Source organism: Rhea americana, unplaced genomic scaffold (genome assembly GCF_003343005.1).
Source record: "Rhea americana isolate MKP2758 unplaced genomic scaffold, rheAme1 scaffold_150, whole genome shotgun sequence".
In the NCBI taxonomy this organism is placed as follows: Eukaryota; Metazoa; Chordata; class Aves; order Rheiformes; family Rheidae; genus Rhea; species Rhea americana.
The window spans coordinates 1877146-1900389 of NW_028185595.1; the positions used below are offsets into that span (position 1 = coordinate 1877146).

A 23244-nucleotide genomic window follows, 5' to 3' on the forward strand; every position below is an offset into this window, starting at 1 on the left:
AAAAAAAAAAAAGAAAGAAAAAAACCTCAAATCTCCAAAACATACCAAGTAGGAAGCAGAATGCATCAGCTTATTTCTAGATTTAAAATCTGTATGATATATTACGTAAAACCAAGAAAAAGAAGTATCTCCTRAATTTTAATCTCACACATTTTAAGGTACTGCTTCCTGCACTTGAAGAATCTAATGAGGATGAAGATTTTTTATACTTCTTTAAAAATTTCTTTAACAATTTCAAAATTTTAAGAGGCAGTTATATTATTTCAGGATGTTTTTAAATTCTTTGACCTGTTGCTATAAGGAATATGGGAAGAACATCTGGTGTTAATGATGGACAAGTGCTTCCAACCTAGAAAAAAAGTAAAGGTTGAATGGCTGATGGAGTGGGAGTCCTTAGAGTGGAAAGGCGCAGACTGGAAGAGTGATGCACTAGAGGAGCAGGAGGACGCTGAGGGCTGTCGTTAAGGAGGGAAGGCTCTTTCTCACTTGCTTTTGCTGCTTTAATTTGGTGCACTGCCTTCTCCTTTTCTTGGGCTGAAAATCAAATACTGATCAGAGAATTCTACCCTAAAAAGTAGCAGCAGTCATTTTACTGACCACTGAGATACACGATTGGCCTACAGTTGTATCAACTCAACCTCCATGTAGAGGCTTAACTTAGAACATACAAGCAATTCTGTCCTGCTTATACTCCTTTTTATGTACAAACTGAAACTATTACCTATATAGAGAGACAGACCCTTTCATTTTTGTTCAGTTTTAGTATAATCTAATTATTTTTGACCACTGAAAGAAAAATTAAAGATGTTTSAAAGAAAAAACAAAGATGTCTGAAACACAGGGCAATACTCCTGATTACAACTAGGATGGAATAATGGGAAAAAACCTTAAAAATAAATACATTCCCAAATCTCTACAACCTTTTGAAAATTCTGTATTAAAAATCAGAAACTGAAAAGGGGCACATACCTCCTTTTTTTCCGTTTGAAGAAAAACGGGACACAAAGAAAGAATAAAAACTCAGAAAAATGCCACAGCAGGCATTTTCTCTTCCCAAAAGACTGTACATCAAACAGTCATTTGTTTCCCAGTTTACTTGTTTGKTTTTTGGAGTGAGCAGTACCCTGCTAATTTGTGTTCTGTTCTCCTTTCACAGCATTCAGTGTTGGGGTAATAAAGTTTGCTTTAACTAAACAAAGCACGAACACTTGCCAATCCACTGTAATTAAAGCTCAGAATAAAAATTACCAAGCAACTACTGATTTAATTGCCAGATAATTATTTCCACATCCAGCCTAGCCTCATACACTCATTTTCTCCAGCTTCTTTTGCCTCTTTACCTCGCGGGCTCATTAGGGTGGCGTCCACTGCCTTCCCTCCATCTCCACATCGGGCTTCGTCAAAGGGCAGACACTGCTCTCCAGTCCCTGCTACCACTTCTGAGTTACCAGCTAGGTCTTTTGTGCCACTGAGGGATTTGACTTTGTATATCCGTCGGCTATTGGTGTCTGATACGTACAGGGAGCCTGAAACAGGGTCCACGGCCAGATAGTATTTATGAGCAGGATTGTTGCTTTAGAGAAAGAAAAGCACAAAACAGAAACAGCTGAGCAGTCTAAAAACTTCACAGGCTTTCTGAGCATAGATACGCACCAGACATACAGAGATCTGGACAGAAAGTCTGACAACCTCGTACAGAGGTGGGGTCCTGCTTGAGGACTTGATGTGATCAGGGGCTGGTCAGCGTTCTCAGAAGGACTGTCACGTCAAATCTCTTTCTTCCAACTAGATCAGATGTTGCATAGTCAAGCCCAATAAGCCAAAAAGACAGCACAGTCTTCCCTCTTCATCTCTTTTGCCCTTTAAATCTGCTTCCAACCAATTCCCTTTTGCTCATCTCTACCCATTGGCCTCTCCCCCCCCCCTTTTTAAATATCTCTTGAAAGCAGAAATCATAGGAATGAGAGGAAAGAATCAGCTTCTGAGTTACTGATACTATACCACAAAATTTGTGAGCTCTTGTGYAAGTGGGAGACAGAAGCATAACAAATTTATTCCTAAAGCAAATTTGTTTTCATTCACTCTCATCAAGAATCTCATTTATGATAGATGAAGTTGGTTATATAACTGAAACCAMAGAGACCCCAAATGTCTGACTTTAAGTCCAAATCTTCTGTTACTGACAAACTAGTCCTCAGTTTGTGATTAGAATGGGTGCTCAGATGGAAAACTACTTCTCTTATGCGACTGTATGTTTTTTGACAGCTTGTCACTTTTTGAAACTACTTTAGCAAATCATCTGCAAATTGAGAAATGTCAATCTCAGTGATATATATACATACATTCCCGCACAGAGAACTGCAGTACACAAATATTTTTGAAATCTTGCCTGGTTATTTAACTCAATTTAGTTGGATTTTAAGCATGGCCTGAATTTTCCAGCCTTTTGAGTCTATGAGGTGAACATAAATAAGGTCAATGGTGGCTTTAAAACATAGACAAATGAAGACAGAAGGAAAAAAAATGAAGGTTACTTACCAGTAACCAGAGAGATTTGCCTCCAAATATCCACACTCCTAGTTTAATGTGGCAAAGATACCCATCTCCAAGAGTGAGGATACACTGAGGTACGTTATGATGGACATAATAAGCCATGCCTTGGTCAGACTCATTGCTGAAACTAYAGTAAGGGCACTTTTGGCAGATAGGTTAGCAGCAGCACAGAGACAACTGTTTATGTGGTCATGACCAGATCTGGTGGAATGAGGAGGCCCCAAAATATCACTGCCTACAGTTATCTTCCCCTACACCACTCCTTGGCATGGCACAATTTTAGGTTGATAACCTTTTTCTCTAAAACTGCCCAAAGCAGAAAGGAGATTGGTTTGATCAAAATAGGCAGAGGTAATACCATCTGCTGAAGCCTCTAGGAGTGTAGAAATTAGAGATGGAAAAATACAAAAAAAAAAAAAATACTTGGCAGTATTATTTCATGCATGGATCTCAAAGCACTTTATAAAGATGGGTATTATACCCATTTTACAGAGGAGGAAACTGAGGCACAGAGAGGTTAAGTGGTGTAGACAAGGCTATACAGTGAGATTACTGACATGCTTGAGAGTAGAGCACACTTTTTTTAAATTTTATTTCCCAAGTTCCCTTCCTTATCTTCAACAACAGCCTGCATCTTTTCACTGGATCCTCTTCTCACATTCCTTCTCACCCTCCAAAACAAAGCTTAATCTTCTAGCTTTGCCACATACAAAGAGTATTTCTTTTCACTTACAGTATTTCTTCACTCTCTCAAGCATCTGAGCCATACAAACACCTGCACATTTGTTGCTGTTCTGAAGTGCTGCTCTCTCTTCTTACAACATGCTTTTCCATAACACTAAAGAACAAACTTTGCTGTGACACTTGCGTTGTGCCATATTTCACTCTGCAAATATGGCCTCACCTAGCTCCAGGCTTTGCAGTAGCAGCAGAAGAGCCAGTGACTATGTGCTGCTGCTGCATGCTTGATGCTGCTGGGCCTCCACCGTGTCCAGCAAAGTGCTTTTCGCCTGGCTCTTCAAAAACTGTGGCACCTCCATGCTGGCAGAAAGGGCAGACCTGAGGCAGGTATCAGCCGGGGMTGGRTGCAGACACAGCTACACGTTACCCRAGGCAGGGAACGTGCTTGCTCACAGCGGTGCGAGCTGCTTAGGGCACAGGGCTGGGGGAGCTGCCCTACCGCTGCCAGCACAGCTTGACATGGGCCGCAGCCACTCTGCGAGACCGCAAAGGCATGTCTTTTCCGAAGCCATGATTCTGCCAGCCTGAGTCTGTCTTCCTAAGTGAGCAGGTCCCTACTTCCCTTTTGCTATCCTGCATACTGCAGCTAGGACTATAGCTAAGACTAGGTACGTCTCGCTGTTACCGGCATGGGATAAGGTGTATTTCAGGGTAAGGAACGCTGGTGGGATGTGGGCTTATTTCTGCTGTTTCTCTCATGCAGCCACTCCTGCGCCTGTGGAGTTCACCAGCCCTTCTGTAGCCAGTCACCAGCTCTCGTGGCGGACGGGGCAGCGCCTCCCGGAGCTGCTGGGTGTGCCAGCTCCTCCCGGCTGAGCAGCCAGCGGGACACTGGCCAGGTGAAAGATTGGAGGGACTTTGTCGAAGAGATGGAAAACTTTAGCAGAAGACTGATATAAGACAATAGGCGTTCACCGTGTCTCCACAGAAACTRAGAGATTACTACCTCAAACAGGGATGTATTTTATAAACGAGTAATAAGTATTTCCCAGACTGGCATCTGAGCAAATAAAGAACTTCTATCTCTTTCCACCATGCCATTATAATCTTTTATTCAACTACAGGAAGCCAAGAAATGTACTGTGTTTTAGAAGATTTTCCCTAACATTTAATATTGCTCAGAGACCTCTGCCAATAAAGTCTCTCTTCTTCTAGCCCTCTCTGGCAAATGCAGCACTTACTACAATGAGCAGTCTCACTTGGGTCTGCCAGGAAGCCTGGTGCCTGAGCACAAGTACAGGTAGGATTAGCTCAAGATTCCTACTCTTTTCTTACTTGCATCAAATTCACAACACTGAGAACAGCTTTTCTTCAAATTTAACCAATTAATGAACATGGGGTATGCGGCTATCCTGATCTCAAAAATGACAGTCGTTGAGCAGCTCAGTGCAAATCTCTAAGCTCCTAAAAATTAGCTAAGCATTATAGCTGCAAATGAGGATCAGCCAGCAGCACAAAGAATCACTTGCAGATTGCAAATGAATTCATCCAGGTAAGGACAGTTACTGGAGACTTCTTTTGATCAGTAAACCAACGTATGGGAAAGGTGAATTACACTGTTTAGTCCAGACCATCTTTTGCTTCCAAGCTATACTGCAAAAATGGAGGGATAACAAGTATGATTTGAAAAATGTCATGCACAAAACACTGCAGAAGAGTTTGTAATAGCTCTTCTTATTATTGCCACTGATGCTCCCCCGGGTGAGGACCGCGGCATGGAGGAAGGTGTCAGTGTTTTCTATGCTCGTCCCATCTAGAAGGCCTAGTGCTCAAGTGAGCCAGACGGAAAAAATTTCTCCTAACATCTAAAAAGGTTATGYCTCCCTTAGGAAGCTTAAAATGCCTCTATCCAGTGGTTGCGTGCAACCAGCCCGGCAAGCTGGCTGACTGTTAAAATGTATTTTATGAAAGAAAATAGAAACTAAAATACAAAAAAGGATAGAGGGTTCAGAAAATCATTAATGACTGGAAAGTGAATTTTTGACCTATTTCCAGTCATTAGTACTTTTCTGAACACTTTCTAGCATTTGTAAAACTGCCGTTGCAGTTTACCTCAACCATTTAGACCAATTATAGACAGCAGGGAGAAGTGTTTATGTAWAAGTTAGCTTGGGGTTCATTATACTTGGATTCTACTAGAAATTTCTTATTATTGTCAGAACTTATTTGGCTGCTTTTTGACTGCATTTCATAATTGCTAACGCTTATCATATTCATAACATACAATTAGCACATAAAATGTTACTATATATGGTATATGAAGAACATAACATTACACAAGAAGCACAACACAAAAAGCAAACACAATGAAGCAAACAAACCATATCAAATTATATGGGAAAGAGCTCATGTCTTACCTATGTTTAAACTCTTTATTTCTTTATAGAAGGGGAACAGAAGGAAAAAGAAAAAACAGTTAGCTGAAGAATAGATGGTAAAGCAAACATAGTATTTGTTTTATTTTACAAAAGGACACAGGAGAAGAAATCTCTTTTCAGCACTAGCCTTAGGTTGGTTTAGGGATGAAGAACAAGTGGGAGTGTTACATTTGCAAGCTAGTTTCCTAATGTGACACCCCTGCCCTCCCCCATACATTTTGCAGGACCACAGAAACAGCTTTCACATGGAAAAATGTGTAGCATGTGGGCTAAGAGGGAGAGAAGTTGGCAGTTTTCTGAATATAGTGGTGGGAATGGGGAAGTACTGGGCATAGGATGTTGCTCGCCAATTAGAGGCAACCCTTTTAATCAAAATAGTTTCCAATAGGCTATTTCTGAACAAATTACTATGCAGTTTATTACTCTCTCCCCCAGGCTACAATATAATTGCTTAAAGCAAGTTTGGATGCTAGTTGGTAGCATTTTATCTAGAATCTACTTAAGCTAATCAAAGCAATTCTTASGTTGTAAAGTAACTTTTACCTGAGAAGTAAGATACTGTAGAACGGGAGATATATTGCATTAATTGATGCCTAGTTTTCTGTCTAGAAACAAAGCCAAAAGAAAAGTCCTCTGCTTCCCTAGATGCAAATTTATACATTCTTCATATTACCTTTTTGTTATTTTTATGACACTTCCAGTTAAGAGTACATACCAAATGAAACAGTGAGGCGCGTGACTCCTGAGCGGCAGTGCCCAGTGCCCAAGCCCAAGCTTGCAACACCCAGGCTGTGGGTGACCTGCAGCACTCCTGACTCTCAATTCCTACTCGCCTCTCAGGTCAGCTGCCTTCATAAGGCGCCGCGCAAAGGAAGCACGCACATCGTGATAGGATCCTGACTTACGAAGCTGCTCAAGATTTATATTGCTTTATGTAAAACCAAGACGATATCCACTGTGAAATCCAAATAAAGTGACTTATTTGGTTTGTTTCACTTGCAGAAATACAACTTGCAATTTTATTCAAGCTTTTTGATACCAGCTGGATGCTCTGCTCTCATTCATACCTCAATGGCCCAAATCTCACACTCTTAACTGTGTAAGTCATTAAGATTTTAAGGTGACTACCGAATCATAATTATTTCTATGAATGATAATTGCTAGAATAGACCTTGATTCCCTTTAGAGAACAGATGGTAAAGATCACTGCAAATCCTAAAAATCTAGGTGGCAAGTCACTTGCAGACGACCAACAGTACTCGAGATACAAAAGCTTCCTTGTTTGTTGCTAAGAGTTGTAACAGAAACTAAAGAAACTATGCTACGGAAAACTCTCTCATAAAAGAAAACAGGAGCAGGACAAAAGCAGAAATTAAAGACAGGCATCTTAAACTCTAACAATGTACTTTCCCATTTTCCCCACACATTCTGAAAAAGCCCAAGCTTTCCTCTCGCACAGTCAGAAAAGTGCTCAGATTACTACTGTTCTAAACTTGTAGACATTTTCAAGTATCAGTTGTGCTAGGACACTTTATCAGCGACCTGATTTTCAAAAGCAAGATGGCTGTAAATGCCTTGTATTAAGTATTCTAGTTTGAAAATGTTTTCTTCATTGTGAAATTGTAGTCCTGTTTACTAGAAAGCTAGACAGAACTGAGCAAATTGAAAAAAACCCAACATATTCTATAAATTGCAGATTTACAGAGTATACTGATGCATTACAGCAGGTAACACAGCCACACTGGCTACCTTCTCTGGCTTACACTAAGGTGCTAGCAGAAAGCACTGGCTAATCTACAACCTACGAATTAAAAAAAAAAAAAAAAAAAAAAAAAAAAAAAAAAAAAAAAAAAAAAAAAAAAACTTTGGAAAATGAGCAACCGGAAAAATCTATGTTTTGGATGATATGTTCAAGGCAGCCTGGTGGTACACGAGGTGGGTGTCGGAGAGTAATTTCAGAACACAACTGGCCTGAACCTGATCTCTCTCCTCTGATATAAACCAGAACTCACAACAGTGACATCAACAGAATGACACGAACGGGAGAAAGGTGTAAAACACAGCAAGGCCTCCTGCTCTGCTACAGCCCAACCGTTTTGCACTTTTCTCTACAGATTAGAAGCTAAAAGTAGAAGTGGAGGAATTCCTTATTGGTCATGTTATTAAAAAAAAAAAAGACTAACGACCTAAATTCATTCAATGCATTTGGCAGTCGCATCCAATTCACAAGAACACTAATCCCGTTGCCTGAGTGGGCTGCAGAAGTATCAGAAGACAGTGATGCAGAGTACAGTTTTTCCTCATTTTTCTGCAAATACTCAACAGTGCTGGAACAATAAGGACTAATTACATGAGTGACTGTTTGAGGCAGTAGCTCCTGCCTCTCCCAGAGGACTGAGAAAAGGAGATGGAACAGAAATGGGTGGAATGGTGTACTCTACACTCATGCTTTCTCTATTAAGTGAATAAATCTTAACGACTGTGGGGGCAGGGGCAAACAGAGAGATAGTCTTCAAAAGTATTCTGATGATGTAAAGTGGCTTTGTATGTCAACCTTAACTGCACTTGCCAACCTACAGAAATAGACTTCCAAGCATGGGAAAGAAGTGTGAAAGTGGCTCCCAAACCACAGATACAAAAACCTTCCTTCTAATCTCATAAAGTTGTTAAGCCTTTGTTCACCACTGTCGCTAACACCTAAYGGCAGTCAAACCCATCGTTTTAAAACAAAACTAAATGATGTAGAGTGCTGAAGGGAGACTATATCAAATGATCACCAACAGGAGAGAATGAGCTAGTTTGTGTTTTTTCTTTTTTTGTCCTTGTACTTTGTACAAGTTGGGACTCTTCAGTCCTCCTCTACATTCACTGCTCTGATTAACCACCTACTTTGAGCTATGCATATCTGTGCCCCATTTCTCCACTGAAATTTAAATAGGTTGAAAGTGACAATGTTTTACAAAATTATAAAAAGTAATGGTAAATGCTGATTTAAGCACAGGCTACAAAAATGAAGTGCTAAGATTAACACCTTACCTCAGCTCCAAAATACTAGTAACATTCCTGGATGGGAAGATACGTCGAATATAGTTAAAATCTCCAACAAAGAGACTTCCATCARTTCCCACTGCCAGTGCTACAGGGGCCAAAAGCTTATTTCCTTCCGCGAGACCATTGCAGCTAGGACACGATATGCTTCTTCGGCGCCCATTCCCCATAATACTGGTTATCACAGCTGGTTGCTGAGTTAGAAACTGATTCTCTCCGTTGCCTTTGTGCAATATGCCTAATAATGAACCGGAGAGGAAGCGGTTATTACAGTCACACATTACAGGGGACTTCAAATAGTTTTGTCTTGAATGGCTGTTGTGATGGTGTTAGAGGACTATACAGTGCTTGGTTCTTCAACATTGCAGCAGTAAGTTAGAGTGCAAAAGAGCAAAACAGGCTTGTAGTAGTGAGAATAAAGGTGTAAGGAAGATCCTCTGTTATATATATATATATAAAAAGATATCCCACACAACCCCAAATCCAAACCTAAAAACACAGTCAAAATAAATATGGTCATACCTCTCTCTAGCATGTGACAGTGGATCAGACCATCATATTAATTAACTGGGAGGCAGGGAGGACCTGCTCCTTACCAGCATACTCCGATCCTCTAACTCCAACTTCCTAAGGTGCGTTTAGTTTGGAATTTCATGCCAACCTTACTCTTGCCTTTCTGCCTCTCAGTCCTTTACAGTTTTTTTCAGGACAGAAATGCAGATGGTGGAAAAGAAGATAGTACAGGAAATGAAAATGTAGGAGAAAGACTAAACTCTTAGCCTGCTAAGGATCACCAATGGAAAGCAAGAGGGGAGCTAGTGGGGGATCTTAGGCTTTCAAAATGTCCTTATTATAGGATTTCTTTTTTATATATATACATCTGTTTTAAGAGCAGATTGTTGCTCCAGGGAGGTGTGTGTGGGGGATTCTCTGACTGAATGACCCTTTTTCAAAGTCACTAAAGACTGCAGAGATATTGCAGGAAGCTTTTAGCTTCATCAGCTGCATAACCTTAAAGTAAAGTGATTGACTCCCTGGTGACAAGTACAGCTGCCATCACTGATGACAACAGAGAATATCATGCAAATATCAGGCACTACACAAAATGGCTATCTCAATATGCACAGCATTTATAAAGTATGTTTGAATAGCCTGATCTTCCTAATTCCGGACATTACCTTAGCTTCCTCRTGCAACAATATGTTCTGAAATTTGTTAATGCAAAGAACAGTAGAGAGACTGTAGAAAACAGTTAACAGGGATCAAGTGAAATATATGCTAAGTATTCATCTGCCTTAGACTTATTGGTAAAAATTAAAGATCAAGAACACTCAGCTTAGGCTACTTAAAGACAGAGAGAAGTGAGGAAAAAACAAATAGGTGACAACAGGAAGGGACAGACAAGAATATCTATCTTACCCCAGGCTCATACTCCTTTTAAGCCCTGTCTCAGGATTAGAGGGGAAAAGGGCAAACTAAAGGAAGCAGACACAGGTATGGTTAAGGTAAGAAAAACAGGGAAGTGAGAATGGCACAAAAGAACATGGGATAACAATTCTGGCCTGAAGAAAGTGATGCTTTGCAATCTTTTTAGACAAATAAAACATGTCCSCTACTTTACAAAGCTGAAGAAATAAAAGAGTATAGAAATTGCACTTTTCAAAATATAATGCAAATAAAAAGTTTTCRCAGATTTCAAAACTAGATATAGCACAGAAAACACACGGAATTAACTTACTCACCATTCTTGACATTAAGAACATGGTGTTTATCCAAAGACCATCCTCCTAGATTTGAAGGATCTAGTTCAAATCCTTGTAGTAGTGCTGTCCTCTTCTCCCATAAAATGAGACTCGGGCAAGTCTCATATTCAAAACCCACAGAAACTGAAAAAATAAGATGGACTCTAATACACTTGATGAACAAACACTGATTAAATGTCTAGAGCACGTTCAAATGGTTCAACATGTCAGTTCCCCAGCCCTCTCATGAAGATGTATAGATAATGTTCTTCTCTTTTATTCTACAATACTAATTTCAGATCTTTGAGTAGATTAAAATTTGAAATTTCATTCATATGCAGGGATTTGATCACTTTCTCTCTGAATAGCTGGCTTTGGGAAGTGACTGGTGTGGTGAGAGGAAAGTGAGAAATAGAATTTAAAATAATAAAATTCTTCTACCAGAACAAGATCAAACTCTTAATTTGCTGGGTGTTCACAGCATTTATTTATGATATTACTGCATTCATTTTACATACCACATACCAAAGAGCAGTGAAAGTTTTGTGTGTTTTTGAGCACACAAATGTTGTGAAAATTACTCAAAAAAGTAATATCCTATGCAGCATTATAAGAAAGAGAAGATATGAAAATATAGAAAAGAAGTATGATTTTTAGAATGATTTTTTTTTCCCAGGCTGGCACAGCTCCAATGCACATTTTTAGCACTGTTGTTTCAAATCTTTTCTGATTTTCAAAAGAAAATGAAAATGTAAAAATACTGTGATGGCCACCCTTTCTCTTATCCACTAGAACCAAGATCTATAAAAAAGTATACTAAAAATAGCTATAAAACCCCTAGACTGAACAGCACTGGAAAATACTACTTTCATTTTGAATTCCAAATCCTACAGGAAGCAATAATAACAGCACATTAGATTGCAAATGCACTGAAGATTGCCAGCCAAGCCAAATATGAGATTCATTTGCTAACTGAAAAGAAAATATAGACATAGTGATGGACTAGGTTTCATTCTAAACTCCTGTGGCCAGTTTTCCCATTGGCTGGCCTCAATCTCTTAAAGGAACTATCCATCAGGAGACACACAYGTTGATGGTGTTTAGAGCCTTTGAATGTGCTCTTTAATGTTTAAAAGAAACATAACAGAAAGATAAACTCTGTAAGGAAGACAAGAATTGTTTAATCTATATTTCTATACACAGAAAATACTTGCAGTTTTCTTACTAAAAGTTACAGGTGTTCTTTGGAAAGTTTTGGAGCTTCTATATGCTGACTTACCTACAGCATCTGACAATCCATAAACCTTCTGGCCATACGCGTCTGTTTTGTCCCAAACAAATGTATATGCCAAGTTCGGAGATGCCTGAAATGACTTTTGAAACAGATGTCCTTCCACTGCTACCATCAAATGCACTTTAATTAGGTTCAGTGGCACAAGTGACTGGGTCATGGTGATCTTAAGTAAGGATTTGTATCCAGCAGTACGTGAACTCAGGTAGCTGAGCTTTAAACTAGAGCCAGGGATCTCAATTTCTTCATGAAGAACCTGGATAAAGACAGAAAAAAAAAGAACAAAAAAACAAAAAACAGTTTACATTCAAGCTTTGTACTTTTTCAGAATARTATCTCTTTGTACTTTCTTAGGAACTAATGACTTTTTACTACTGGGAATGAGTATTCTCAGATCAGGATAGTGATACGGTTTGGTTCATTTTCTGGACAAATAATTATCTGGTTRTCGTTATGCTTATTTTTAAGAGCCCACTGCTGGAAAAAGTGCAAATWACAGTAAGTCTTATTGCAAGTTATGTGCAAGGGGATCACAAGAAGTTGCAGTTGCATGAATCTGCAACTTTGACTAACRCTTAGTATAAAGTAAACTAATAAAAACTACCGAATAAAGTAGTGAAAACAATAGTACCAGTATTTACCATAAATAACGTCTCATTTATCTTAACTAACGTACAAGAAATCAGCTTGTGGTTAGTAGTACACGCCGAGGCTTTGCAAAATTCTCTTGAAACACCTTAACTTTCAACTGAAATACACAAATACRCTTGATACATTGTATGATAATGAGAAGGTGTAGGGTGGTCAAAGAGAAATGTGTCTGGGTCACAGAAACCTAAGATATCTCCTGCAGACTTCATTAGAAAGTCTAGTAGCTGTCAGAACAAATGCATCTCTACCAAAGCAGTTGTTATAGCAATTCTAGGGGACTCTCTGGTAAGGGCTTGGGTCAGCAGTAGCATCCGACCACTGGTGTCTCCATTCTTTTCAGTCATGCTGTTCTCACCTGGGTTTCTGGTACAATGGGATTGCGGCCAGGGGCGTCACTGAAGAACGTGGAGAGTGGTGACGAAATGATGAGTGGATCAGGACGGACAAAGCCACTTAGATCACAGCTGGGAATGGAGTTCTCCTCCGTCTTCATCATAAGTGTATCCATCGCATAAAAGCTGTTCCATGGCAACCATACCGTCCTTTCCTGACTCATAAACGGGGCCCGTTCAAAGTGCAAAGTTAGGGATGCGCCACCATTTGCGACCAAGTCAAACCTAGAAAAATGTGGGCTTAACATAAGAGGTGACCAGACTGAGCAGTTCCAGTGGCAGCATTCGTGGTTAATGGAATGTAATGACAGTATGTGGATTTTAAATGTCATGCTGCAAATTATCTGCAATGGCATTTGAACCTCTGACAGCTAAACAGCTGACTGAAATCTAGCCAAGAGAAGCAGTGATTTGAAGTCACCTGAACAAACCTTGTACCTTGTATTAAAAACCTGTTTTAAATTAAAATAATAATTAAAAAACCCCAAACACCTGATTTATTATTACAAGTCACCTTTATACACAGAATCAGCCGAGAAACCAAGTTCACACTGAACTGAGCACTGAATTATCCCTTTCCTCATAGCTGCTGTCCTTCAAGAACAGAATGTTACACATGGCAGTAGGAGAACAAGAGTGAAAAGTTCTGCTGTTTCTGTTCTATGGATACGATAATTCCTGTCTCCAGGGCAACTGACCTCTCATTTTTTAGATAAATTACGTACTTACTCCCCGAACCCCATATTAACATGGCAATAACGTAGAGGTGTGTGTCTATTTTGAAATCTGGCCTAAATGGGTAAAATAATTGTTGGTCTTTCTGACAACAGAACTAGGTATTGATAAATGTAAATATTCATGTAAATAGTGGCAATGCAATGAATTATCCAAAGATGTTGACATTCTATTCAGCACCTGAATGGACTTAATTTCATCAGCTACTGTAGTATTAAAGCACTGAAAGCAACAATATTATACTTCAAGGATAACAGAGTAGTACTCTGGAACATGTGGAAATGAAATATAGTTCCTTATAGTTCAATTGATTCATATTAATTATTTCAATTCAGTATTTTGCCTGAAAAATCAAGATAAAATAGCAAATGTTTACAATGTTTGTGTCACATATATACTGTTTTAGTTGCCATAGCCAGTAAACTAGATAAACCACGACACATTGATTTTTGTTTATCTGAATTTGTGTGCATTTCAAATCAGATGATACAAGGAGGAAAAAAGCACTTCTTTGCACAGCAGGAAATTGTCTAAAAGTATTCAATTAGAATCTTTTGATTATATTCTACCCCGAAGAAACTCAAAAGATAGTGGATCTTCAAAAGGAAAGAGAGAGAGAGAAGGGAACTTTTAACAAAATATACTATTCTATAATGATACTTCTTTCTCTTTCCAGCAGTGTTAGCCTGCCTTGCATTTTAAATTAAAGTATTTCTGGTCTCAGCTGGATATTACTGTAGTTCACAAATGTTTTCACAGATACAGAGCAATTTATTTGAAGGAAGTCTGACTGCTAACACATTATTACCAGAAGTCAGCCTTTTCATATTTACTTTCAGTTAGTATTCAAAATGCCATGTGAAAAATTACTTTCATGTTTACTTGATAGCTCTTTGCCTTGGGAGGAATTCACTGCGTGACACCACGTGGTTCCATTAGAATACACCATCTGTTAATCAGCAAAGATGAAGCAAGGTACTGGACAGAAAAAGCAAACTTACGTGCCGTCCTGACGAGTGATGGTGTAGCCGTACTTTGGATACTTGACGAAGGACACATTGACTCCAACTAGAGGAGTTCCATCTGTAGTCACCACTTGGCCTCTTATAAGAGACACAAGACTGAAAAAGAAATATAATTAAAGGTATTAAAGCTAGTTATGGAAAGAGAGCTACAGTGTTTATAAACTGAGTAGCGGAACACTTGTGCCTCATTTACTCCAAGTCTGATTTAATCCAAAGTTTTCTGGAATACTGAACTGACCACAATATTGCACATAGTTAAAACAAGGAAATGCACCACACCTTATGGACCCAAGGGGAATTAATGCCTTCACTTGGGCTCAAATTCACATGTGCTTGCTTAACCAGGTTTTGCAGAATAGAAATAGGAACAGAAATAAGAATAGGGATAGAAAACAACTTTATGCTTATAACTGTGAAAGGATTTCAAAAGCCTCTCAAATGCTTGAGGAACCCTGAAATTCCACTGAAATGACAATTGGGCACTTCTGAAAAAGCTCCCTAGGTGCAATACCACGCCTGCACGTGGCCAATACAGTTAAAAATATGGTGCAACACCACTAATTTCACTGGAACAATTAATTATTCAATTTCTGGTAAAATTACTAAAACTGTAATATGCTGTTTTGATAACTGTCCCTCCATTAGTGGATATTCTTCCAATTTTTGAATTCAGACATGCAGCACGACTTTAAGATGAACATAATGCACAGAGATGATCCAATCTTTCTGAGACCTCAGAACAGAGTAGGTCAAGAGCTTTCTAAGAGAAAGCAGTGTTTTATGGGAAAATCCAACTGCAAATGTCAATGGCTATCAGCTGAGGAAGGTCTCTGATGCTTGATTTTTTATGACCAACTTTCTAAGGTCTTAGTTTGATTTTAAAATCTCAATTTGAAAATTATCCAGTGTTAACATTGTAAACATTTTGGATATTTCTTCTCTGAAGTCATTTATTCTTGCCCACTATACTTCTCTCTYGAAGTTAACTTCTATAATAAGCCTCCAATGCCATACACGTCTGTGTATTTGGTGTGTATGTCTGTGTGCAGGGTCTACCTGTGGTTTATACAACTTATTTTCCAAATTACAGCTCATGTGCCTTCTTCTCAGGGAGTGACTGATACTTGCATACTGCATTTAATCCCGATTTGTAATCCTTGCCTTTCCTCTTTATCAGTTGGAGAAAGGATTTGATTCAAAGCCAGCTCTAGGCACAGGCAAAACAAACATGTTCCTCAGGCAACAGACTACCTACTTTGCTTGCACTACGTGAGATAAGGACTACTTATTCCTCCAAGAGACAGAGTCAGTCCTCTTCCTTCACAGTGCTTTGCTGCTGTTGAAGGCACTGGGGGCTGGTCGCACAAGTGCCACTTTGCCCTGCTCACTGCTCTCTGCACAGTCAGTCTCCTCCTGCTCCAGCACCCCTTTAGCTTCTAAAGGTGGTCACATAACAGTATGGAACTTCTTTTCAACCAGTGAGTGTTTCCCTCAAACCTGTAGCATTCATATTGAATTACAAGTGAGAAGCTATATGAAAGGCAGTACCGTTCGATGAACATTGCAAGGGTTGCAGGGAAAACACTTGGGTCCCTCAGGCAACTCGGCTCCTGAGACGGGGGTTCACTTCCCTGTATTAGATGTCTACAAATGTGCTAGTCACCTCGACTCTCACAGGGAAYGAGGAAAAACAGGCATGTCCAGGGTATGATCATCAGAGCTTAAGACAGACATCAGAGTAGGTCAGATGCATCATCTTCTGGGAGCACCAGCTATTAATGGAGTTTGGAAATGAACTCAGAGGCAGACTTTTACACTACAGACACCTAGACCTGGGAGAGGAATCCCATCCCAGCCGGTGCAGGAATGCCTGCAAGTCGCTAYAGTCATCTAGAAATTGGGAGCAATAATCACTTGCTTTGGTAAAATATTTTAAAATCTAGGAATTAAAGTTTTGTATCACATTAATAGTATAACTGAACATTATCAGAAGAAAGTGGAATACAGATGCAGGGAATGCATTCACTGCCACTCTGAGTGGCTTAACGAGGCAAGYGCTAAGACAGCGACCAGCGTACGATATGCAAGAGAGGACCGGCTGCTCCTTTTCTCTCAAGGAAATATGCTGACTGTAACAGATGTATAGCAGCATGCACCAGCCTGTGGACGATGCACGCTTTTTATGCTATGTTCTTTTTTGGACAAATTATTCAGCCTGATGAGTTAGGAAGCTTCTCTCCTGCCTTCCTCATGCAACACTGAAGAAAAATGCAAGAATTTTCCTGGTTTATTTTTATAGAGCTAACGAGAAAATTTTAGTAACAAATTTAGACGAAAATAGAACAGCTTTATTCCATTTTTCAAAGCAACTCTATTTATTTCTACATAGAGTATTTTATAAAACACAGTAAAACTGTATTGAATGAAATACGATTCCGTAGGGCTTTTAGTGTTAGAATATGGAATTAATTTTAATATTTGAGCGTCATAGGGATGAAGGCAATTGGCTCCATCTGGTAGATACAGAAATATTACGATCTTCATTTTACAGACAAATATTTAGTGATTTGCTCTATGTCACCCAGTAAGCCTATAATGAAATTCTGACTGAGAAAAGGGTTTCCTGTAATGAAATCTAATCTTCCGGGCATTACCCCAAATTGAGCTCTTTCTTCAGTTTTAACTTGGGCAACATGAATATAATTAACAAATTTATCAATTTCTTAGCATCCTTCCATGCAGACACATTCAAATAATATTGATAAATAGGAATATCACCCTTTCTGTAAGGACACAATTGCATCACATATCAATTAATGATACGCTGGCTTTTAGATTCTGTATTAATATATAATTAATAATCAAATGCAGAACAGACATACAGAAAGAAAGCTAACCCCAAAGAAACTCCAAACCCAGTTAAATCTGTCGATATTGTAACRTACCAAGTAAAAAAGTTTTATATAAGAAAAAAATAATAAAACTCCCCAAACTAATGCATCTTTAGAATAATTAGAAATGATTATTGAAACTTGTGTTATCTGCACTACATAAAATGCAATCGCTTTTTAACTGGGAACTAGTGTGCATTTCCCCTTCTTGCAGATCACCATTTTCACAAAACAAAAATCACAGCAGCTCCTTCTCAGTGGAAGGAATCTTGTTCTAGATGTTGCCAGCATGTTAAAATGCAAATAAACCCAGTTTTACAAAATAAAGACAAGATTACAAATTGCAACAGACTGCCTTCAGTGGGGTGGATCCCTGCGATGGAAACATATGAAGCTCCTGAATGCAGTATCTCATGTTAAAACATGAATAAAATTGATGGGAGAAATTTTCCCATGCAATCCAACTGCACAGATGCCATGTCATAATTTATAGCTGCTACCTGCTGTTGAAGGGATTTTCTCCTGGAATTATGTGAGTGCTGTCCTTCCCCACCAAGAGCTTGATGCGATCATAGAACGACTTCACGGCTGGTGAACCGGAATGGCTCTGCTGTATGATGTCAAGAGGATCCCGTGAGCCCCGGCACAGCAGGCTGTTTTGACAAGCGGACTGGAGGCAGCAATCTGGGTCTAGGCAGTCAACCAAACCGTCTGAAAGGGTAAGAATCAGCGAGAATCAGCCAGCTGCACAGTGCTCCCAAGTAATAATGTTTAATGAATATCTTAAGGCACTGGAAAAAAACGTTAATGATTGTTCTTCATAACATCTCTATGCCATAGAACTAGTGATTGAACCAGTAACACAGCGAGGATGAGATTCCTTCCTCAGGTGCATTGGCTAAACTCTTTTTATGTTACAACTTACTTACATCAATGTTAGATGAGAATCAAGCCTAAAGAAATCTGTTAAGGGTTGAAWTAAGGAAGAAGGAATAGAGGAAGGAGTACAGGATTTGGGGGGATCCTTTCAAGTGTTTCTTTTGCAAAGTTTTTACATTTGCTTGCTGGGCTTTTAGTGTCTTCAGAGCAATTGCAATTTGATTTCATTTGTTCCTTTTTTGGACATTAGGGAAGGGGACAGGGTTGACAGAGTAAGTTAATATTATCTAATCAAAATTACGCTGCACGCATTTTGCCAATTCATAGGGAACTGCTGATGTGACTCTCACCTCCCTTAAAAATTTGAATCGTAACTCAATCGCATACCTGCATAAGGAAGGATCAGTCACAGAGCTGGTGGGTTCAGCCACCATATAGGCCACATAACAAGACTATTTTCTAAATGTTTTTAAAGGAAATTAGAATCTAAACACCAGAAACTAAAATGGGATCTTCAGTCAGGTGAGCGGCCCGCATTAGTTTTCAACCATCAACAGGCTGATAGTACCATACAGTGACAAATTAAATCACAACCGACTACTTTTAACACATTCTGTAACACCTTTTAGCATCATCCTTTCCTGGAGTATCATCATTTAATTGAAATGTGGATTCTTGCTGAAATTCTACTCTAATTTATAAACYAGCAACTATTAACTTTAAAATATTGCTATCTCTAACAAACTAGGCRTATCAGCATCACACACGAGAACACGTATCCTGCTAGGTTGTATCACGTACTATTTGTTTCTTAGAGTAAGATCAAGACACGCATACTTTTCAAGCCCATTTTCAAACACAAAACAGGTTGCTAGCACCATACACAGTGATTTTTTTTTTAAAAAAGAAATCTTTTAAAAAGCTTCCTCATTTTGCAACTAGCCTTGTATTTCCAATGGATTACACATGAAATAACCGTTTCTGATTTAAAAATGAAACTGCTGAGGTATGCTGACAATGTTTCGTTCAGCTCTCTAAGGAAACAGGAGTTAGACAAACTCCCTTGTGGTTAGAGCTACACATTCCTTTAAGGTCAGAGGCCTATTCACATTAGGAGCTCCATTCATCTTGAAACCCTCTCCAATCTGGCGGTGAGATTTTTTTCTTTGCTGAAGCTCATTTTCTACCCACTTCATGTAATCAATGTGAGGACACCACTGGGTTCAGATTATAACTAAGGACAGTTTTCCTATTAGGCTCTGAGAACTTTTTCCTCGGCGTACTGCTCGTTCCCAGCCTGTGGCACCTCCGCAGCCGTGTGCTGAAAATTGCCCGCTATTTAGCCTGCTCAGGTCTTTTATTCAGATGATTGTCAGCCAAGAGAATCCTATCAACACATTAAAAATAGAAGCAGCAAAACAAAGGATATAAATTGCTGCCTTTGACAAATTTACATTTACCTGTTTGAGCCGCAGAGGTTTTTGCTGTGCCTGTTATTATAGGTGAGCGTATGTTATGTCTGTAAGGACCTCATCATGCAGCAGATTACGGGCTGCGGTGACCAAACGCTTTTACCGACACCACGAACTTTAAATTGCTATATCAATCTCCCGGCRTCCTGTCACTCAGGAGAACCGCATCTTTATGCCAGCGAGCCCCTTGGATACAGCGTGACATTGCAATCTGCAGTAAATTACCCTGCCAGCGCCGCTCCGCCGGTTATCTCGCAAGCAATCAAGCAGCAATCGAACCGCTCCGAACGGCGAGCTCAGCCCGCGGGGGCTGAACCGGCGCCCGCGGACCGCCGCCACCGGCCGGCGTGCCGCTCGCCACGTCGCGGTCGTTCACGCACCTGCGTGAACCCAAACTCGCACGCTCTCCTGGGCTCAGAAGGACACTTAGAAGAGGCAGGCACGTTCAGCAGTAGAAACACACCTATAATTTACTTGTTTGGGATATTGTTATTTATTCAGTGTCGTCCAATCTACGCTCTCTCACAGTAAATCCTGGAATAAAAGCTTAACATCCCCCTCACCCCAAAGCACTTCCAGTGATGTCTCCATTAGAGGGCCACAGAAAGTATTCATGTTTTCTCTGGATAACCTAAAAGGTATGAAACACTACTGAATATCCACAGAGTTAATTTTTACACATAACTCTCATCATATTAAGYTCCTTAGCTTCCCTCACAGTAATCTTGACAAGTAAGTACCCACACATACGAAAGCAAGATCATTTCATTTAATAAATATTTTAGCTCTGTGAAAGTTTGATCACTATTAGAAATAGCTTCAAGCCCACAGTTATACAACAACTTTATCTAGAAGGTGTAAATACATTTAAAAGGAGGAAAAAAACAGTAAAAAACAAAGAATGGAACAGGAAAGTTTCTCACGATGCACAAACAGGGCTTATTTCAACCTTCTCACTGATTTTGAGTCAACAGAATCACATTATTAAAAGCAATGGAACCAAGTGATCTAATTTTCAAGTAAAATTGTGGTAACATTTTRTATATTTTACAATATCCTCCATGTCAAAAAGCTAGAGAATTCAACGAGAACGCATTAATATTGAACAGAAACAAGCAAACAAAAATTATAAAAACCACCCAAAGTGAAGAAACTAAAATAACTTTAATGGTCTGTACTTTGCTGTCATATGAACCCGAAGAGTTTCACTAAAAATAAAACAGCTTTGGTTACGGAGAAAACCTCAAAGACAAAGGTTATAAATGTGGCTGTGTTCCCTTGTACTAATTTATTCCCAAATGGCAGGATGGCTCTGTTCGGATTAGAAACTCAGGATATTTTTATTATTATTGATCTATCTTGTTGCAGCGGCAGAACAGAGGGAGGAAAGCGCGGAGCCYGGGCAGCCAGAACCCAGGCTGCCAAGACGCCGGGCGTCGAGGCTCACATACCTCCGCTCCTCCTGCGGGCGTAGCTGCTGCGCTGCTGCTCTTTACTTCGGTGCTCAGAAATACTCTACACTTGAAAGACTATTTATTGACTATGGCCAGGATATTATTTTCTCTAGTTCACGTTTGCCAAAATCTGTTATCCAGGTGCACTATACATGAAATGAAGTAAATCGTTGCGTAATGAGCTGGCTACATTAGACTTRGTTGGTTAAAACGAGTGCTAGGAAAAAAAAGTACCTCCTATAAGAGAAAACTCTGCCATAAGCATGAAATTCAATTAGAATTCAGTACTTTGCTTTTAATATATATTTCAGAAGTTGTCAATTCTCAGATTTCCTCAGGCAGACAGAATTATTYATATGGTTAATTCAATGACAGAAACCTCACTGCTAGCCTCATCAAGACACAGCTGCTTTTCATGGCTCACATCTGAGCTTGAAGTGGCCAGTTAGCAGCGTTCGGAAACGCCGGGCGCTATGGAGAAGAGACTGCRCAGGCTGTTACGGTGGTGCTGAACCTCCGCCAGAGATCTGAGACCAAAAGAAGTCCTGAGTTGGCTTTTGCTGAGAAGAAAGAAACAGGAAACTTTGATCTGATTTAAATAGGCAGCATAAGATTAGCTTTTCATTGCTGTTCTTGGTTCTTCTGAATTGCCATATCTTTTCAGAAACAAATCAAGCGACATTGTATTCCTCTTGAGGACTTCACTTCTGCTAATGGGTACACACATATCTTGACCTTCTGTGWATTAAAACATAAACTTTTTCGCAGACTTAATGGTTCAGCAAAAGGCAAAATTTTGAAGTATCACATGTAAGTAAAATAATCTACTTGTGCATGCCATATTTAAAGATGGCTTTATCACCGCACTCCTCTTGAACATCATTTCAAGACCTAAATAGCGCACAGTAGAAATAGCAATATATTTTACTGCTTATGTGTTTAGCACCTCTCACTGTCAAGTTTTCCTTCACCAGTGAATGTATTTCTGATTACAAGTGCTGCAGTATGACGAGAGCTGCCTTTTCATAGCTGTCCGCCCTAAACAGAGCGCGGCAGCGCAGTGCCCGAGCCGGCGTGCCGCAAGGGGCTCTCGCAGCTGCGGTGCTTCGCGGGCCCTCGTGCGAGCGCCGGCCTGAGCCAGGGAAGCTGCCAGTGCCAAGACGAGGAAGTAAAAAGGGAACCTCGTTCCCCTTCTAAATCCAAGCCTAAATGTGAGGCTAGCTGGAAAAACTGGAGAACACAGATGACAGCGTCTTTTTCTCAATATCCTCTCCTCCTGTCGGGTTGCCAYTTGCTATAGTAGCTTCCTCTGCAAATTAAAAACCTTACAGATCTGTACTTATTTCTGGATTCTAAGGTAGAAGYTTTTTTTCCTGATCTATGCCTAATGAAGCATCTGTGCTGCTTTGATGTAAATCTTAACTGTGATTTTCCATTCATGCTCAATGCCTGGGTTCCAGCATGGTGCTACACCTTTCATTGGAAAATTGAAACCTAAGCTTCTGTGTTTTTTCTTTCAACTCCCACGAGCCAACTATCTTTAGTTTCCACTCTTTGTCAAATACTTGCAATTTCAGAATCAATTCAAGACACACGTTAGGATAATTCAACCCGTACGATGTGAGATCCAGCTACCTGAGAAACTGCTTTCYGCATCCAGCTAGGGACAACTTTATTTCCGAAACAAGGCTTCTGAGCACATGCTCAGCAGAGGGCATCCTTACACTTCCCTAGCTTCAGGAGCTGAYGACTTTCCAAGCATAATTCGTGGAAAAAAAATTTTTTTCAATAAACATTTCAGACTGATGATTAAATTGAAAGGGGGAAGAGCAGCAGCTACTATAAGCCCTAAGGGCAAAAGGGCCTTTGATCACTCTAAGGGCAAATTAGTTAATTTATCATGATCCGATTTTAATTATGTGTAGTATTAATATACCCAAGGTGAACAGAATTATTAGAGATGCTCTATCAGATTATTAGAAGAGTAGGCCT

The 23244-nt window shown here is 39.6% G+C and overlaps 1 protein-coding gene across 1 annotated transcript in view; it reads right to left on the reverse strand.

Annotated features, from left to right (window-relative positions):
- The window catches only part of TENM2 (teneurin transmembrane protein 2), a 167304-nt gene that overhangs the window by 22722 nt on the left and 121338 nt on the right, over positions 1 to 23244 (reverse strand). Inside the window, exons 12-18 of the mRNA XM_085299595.1 lie at positions 17948 to 18158; positions 14533 to 14652; positions 12760 to 13021; positions 11742 to 12009; positions 10463 to 10606; positions 8709 to 8958; positions 1341 to 1573 (exon numbers count right to left, since the gene is read on the reverse strand). Coding sequence (XP_085155721.1) covers positions 1341 to 1573; positions 8709 to 8958; positions 10463 to 10606; positions 11742 to 12009; positions 12760 to 13021; positions 14533 to 14652; positions 17948 to 18158 — 1488 coding nt within the window. The remainder of the gene's footprint in view (positions 1 to 1340; positions 1574 to 8708; positions 8959 to 10462; positions 10607 to 11741; positions 12010 to 12759; positions 13022 to 14532; positions 14653 to 17947; positions 18159 to 23244) is intronic.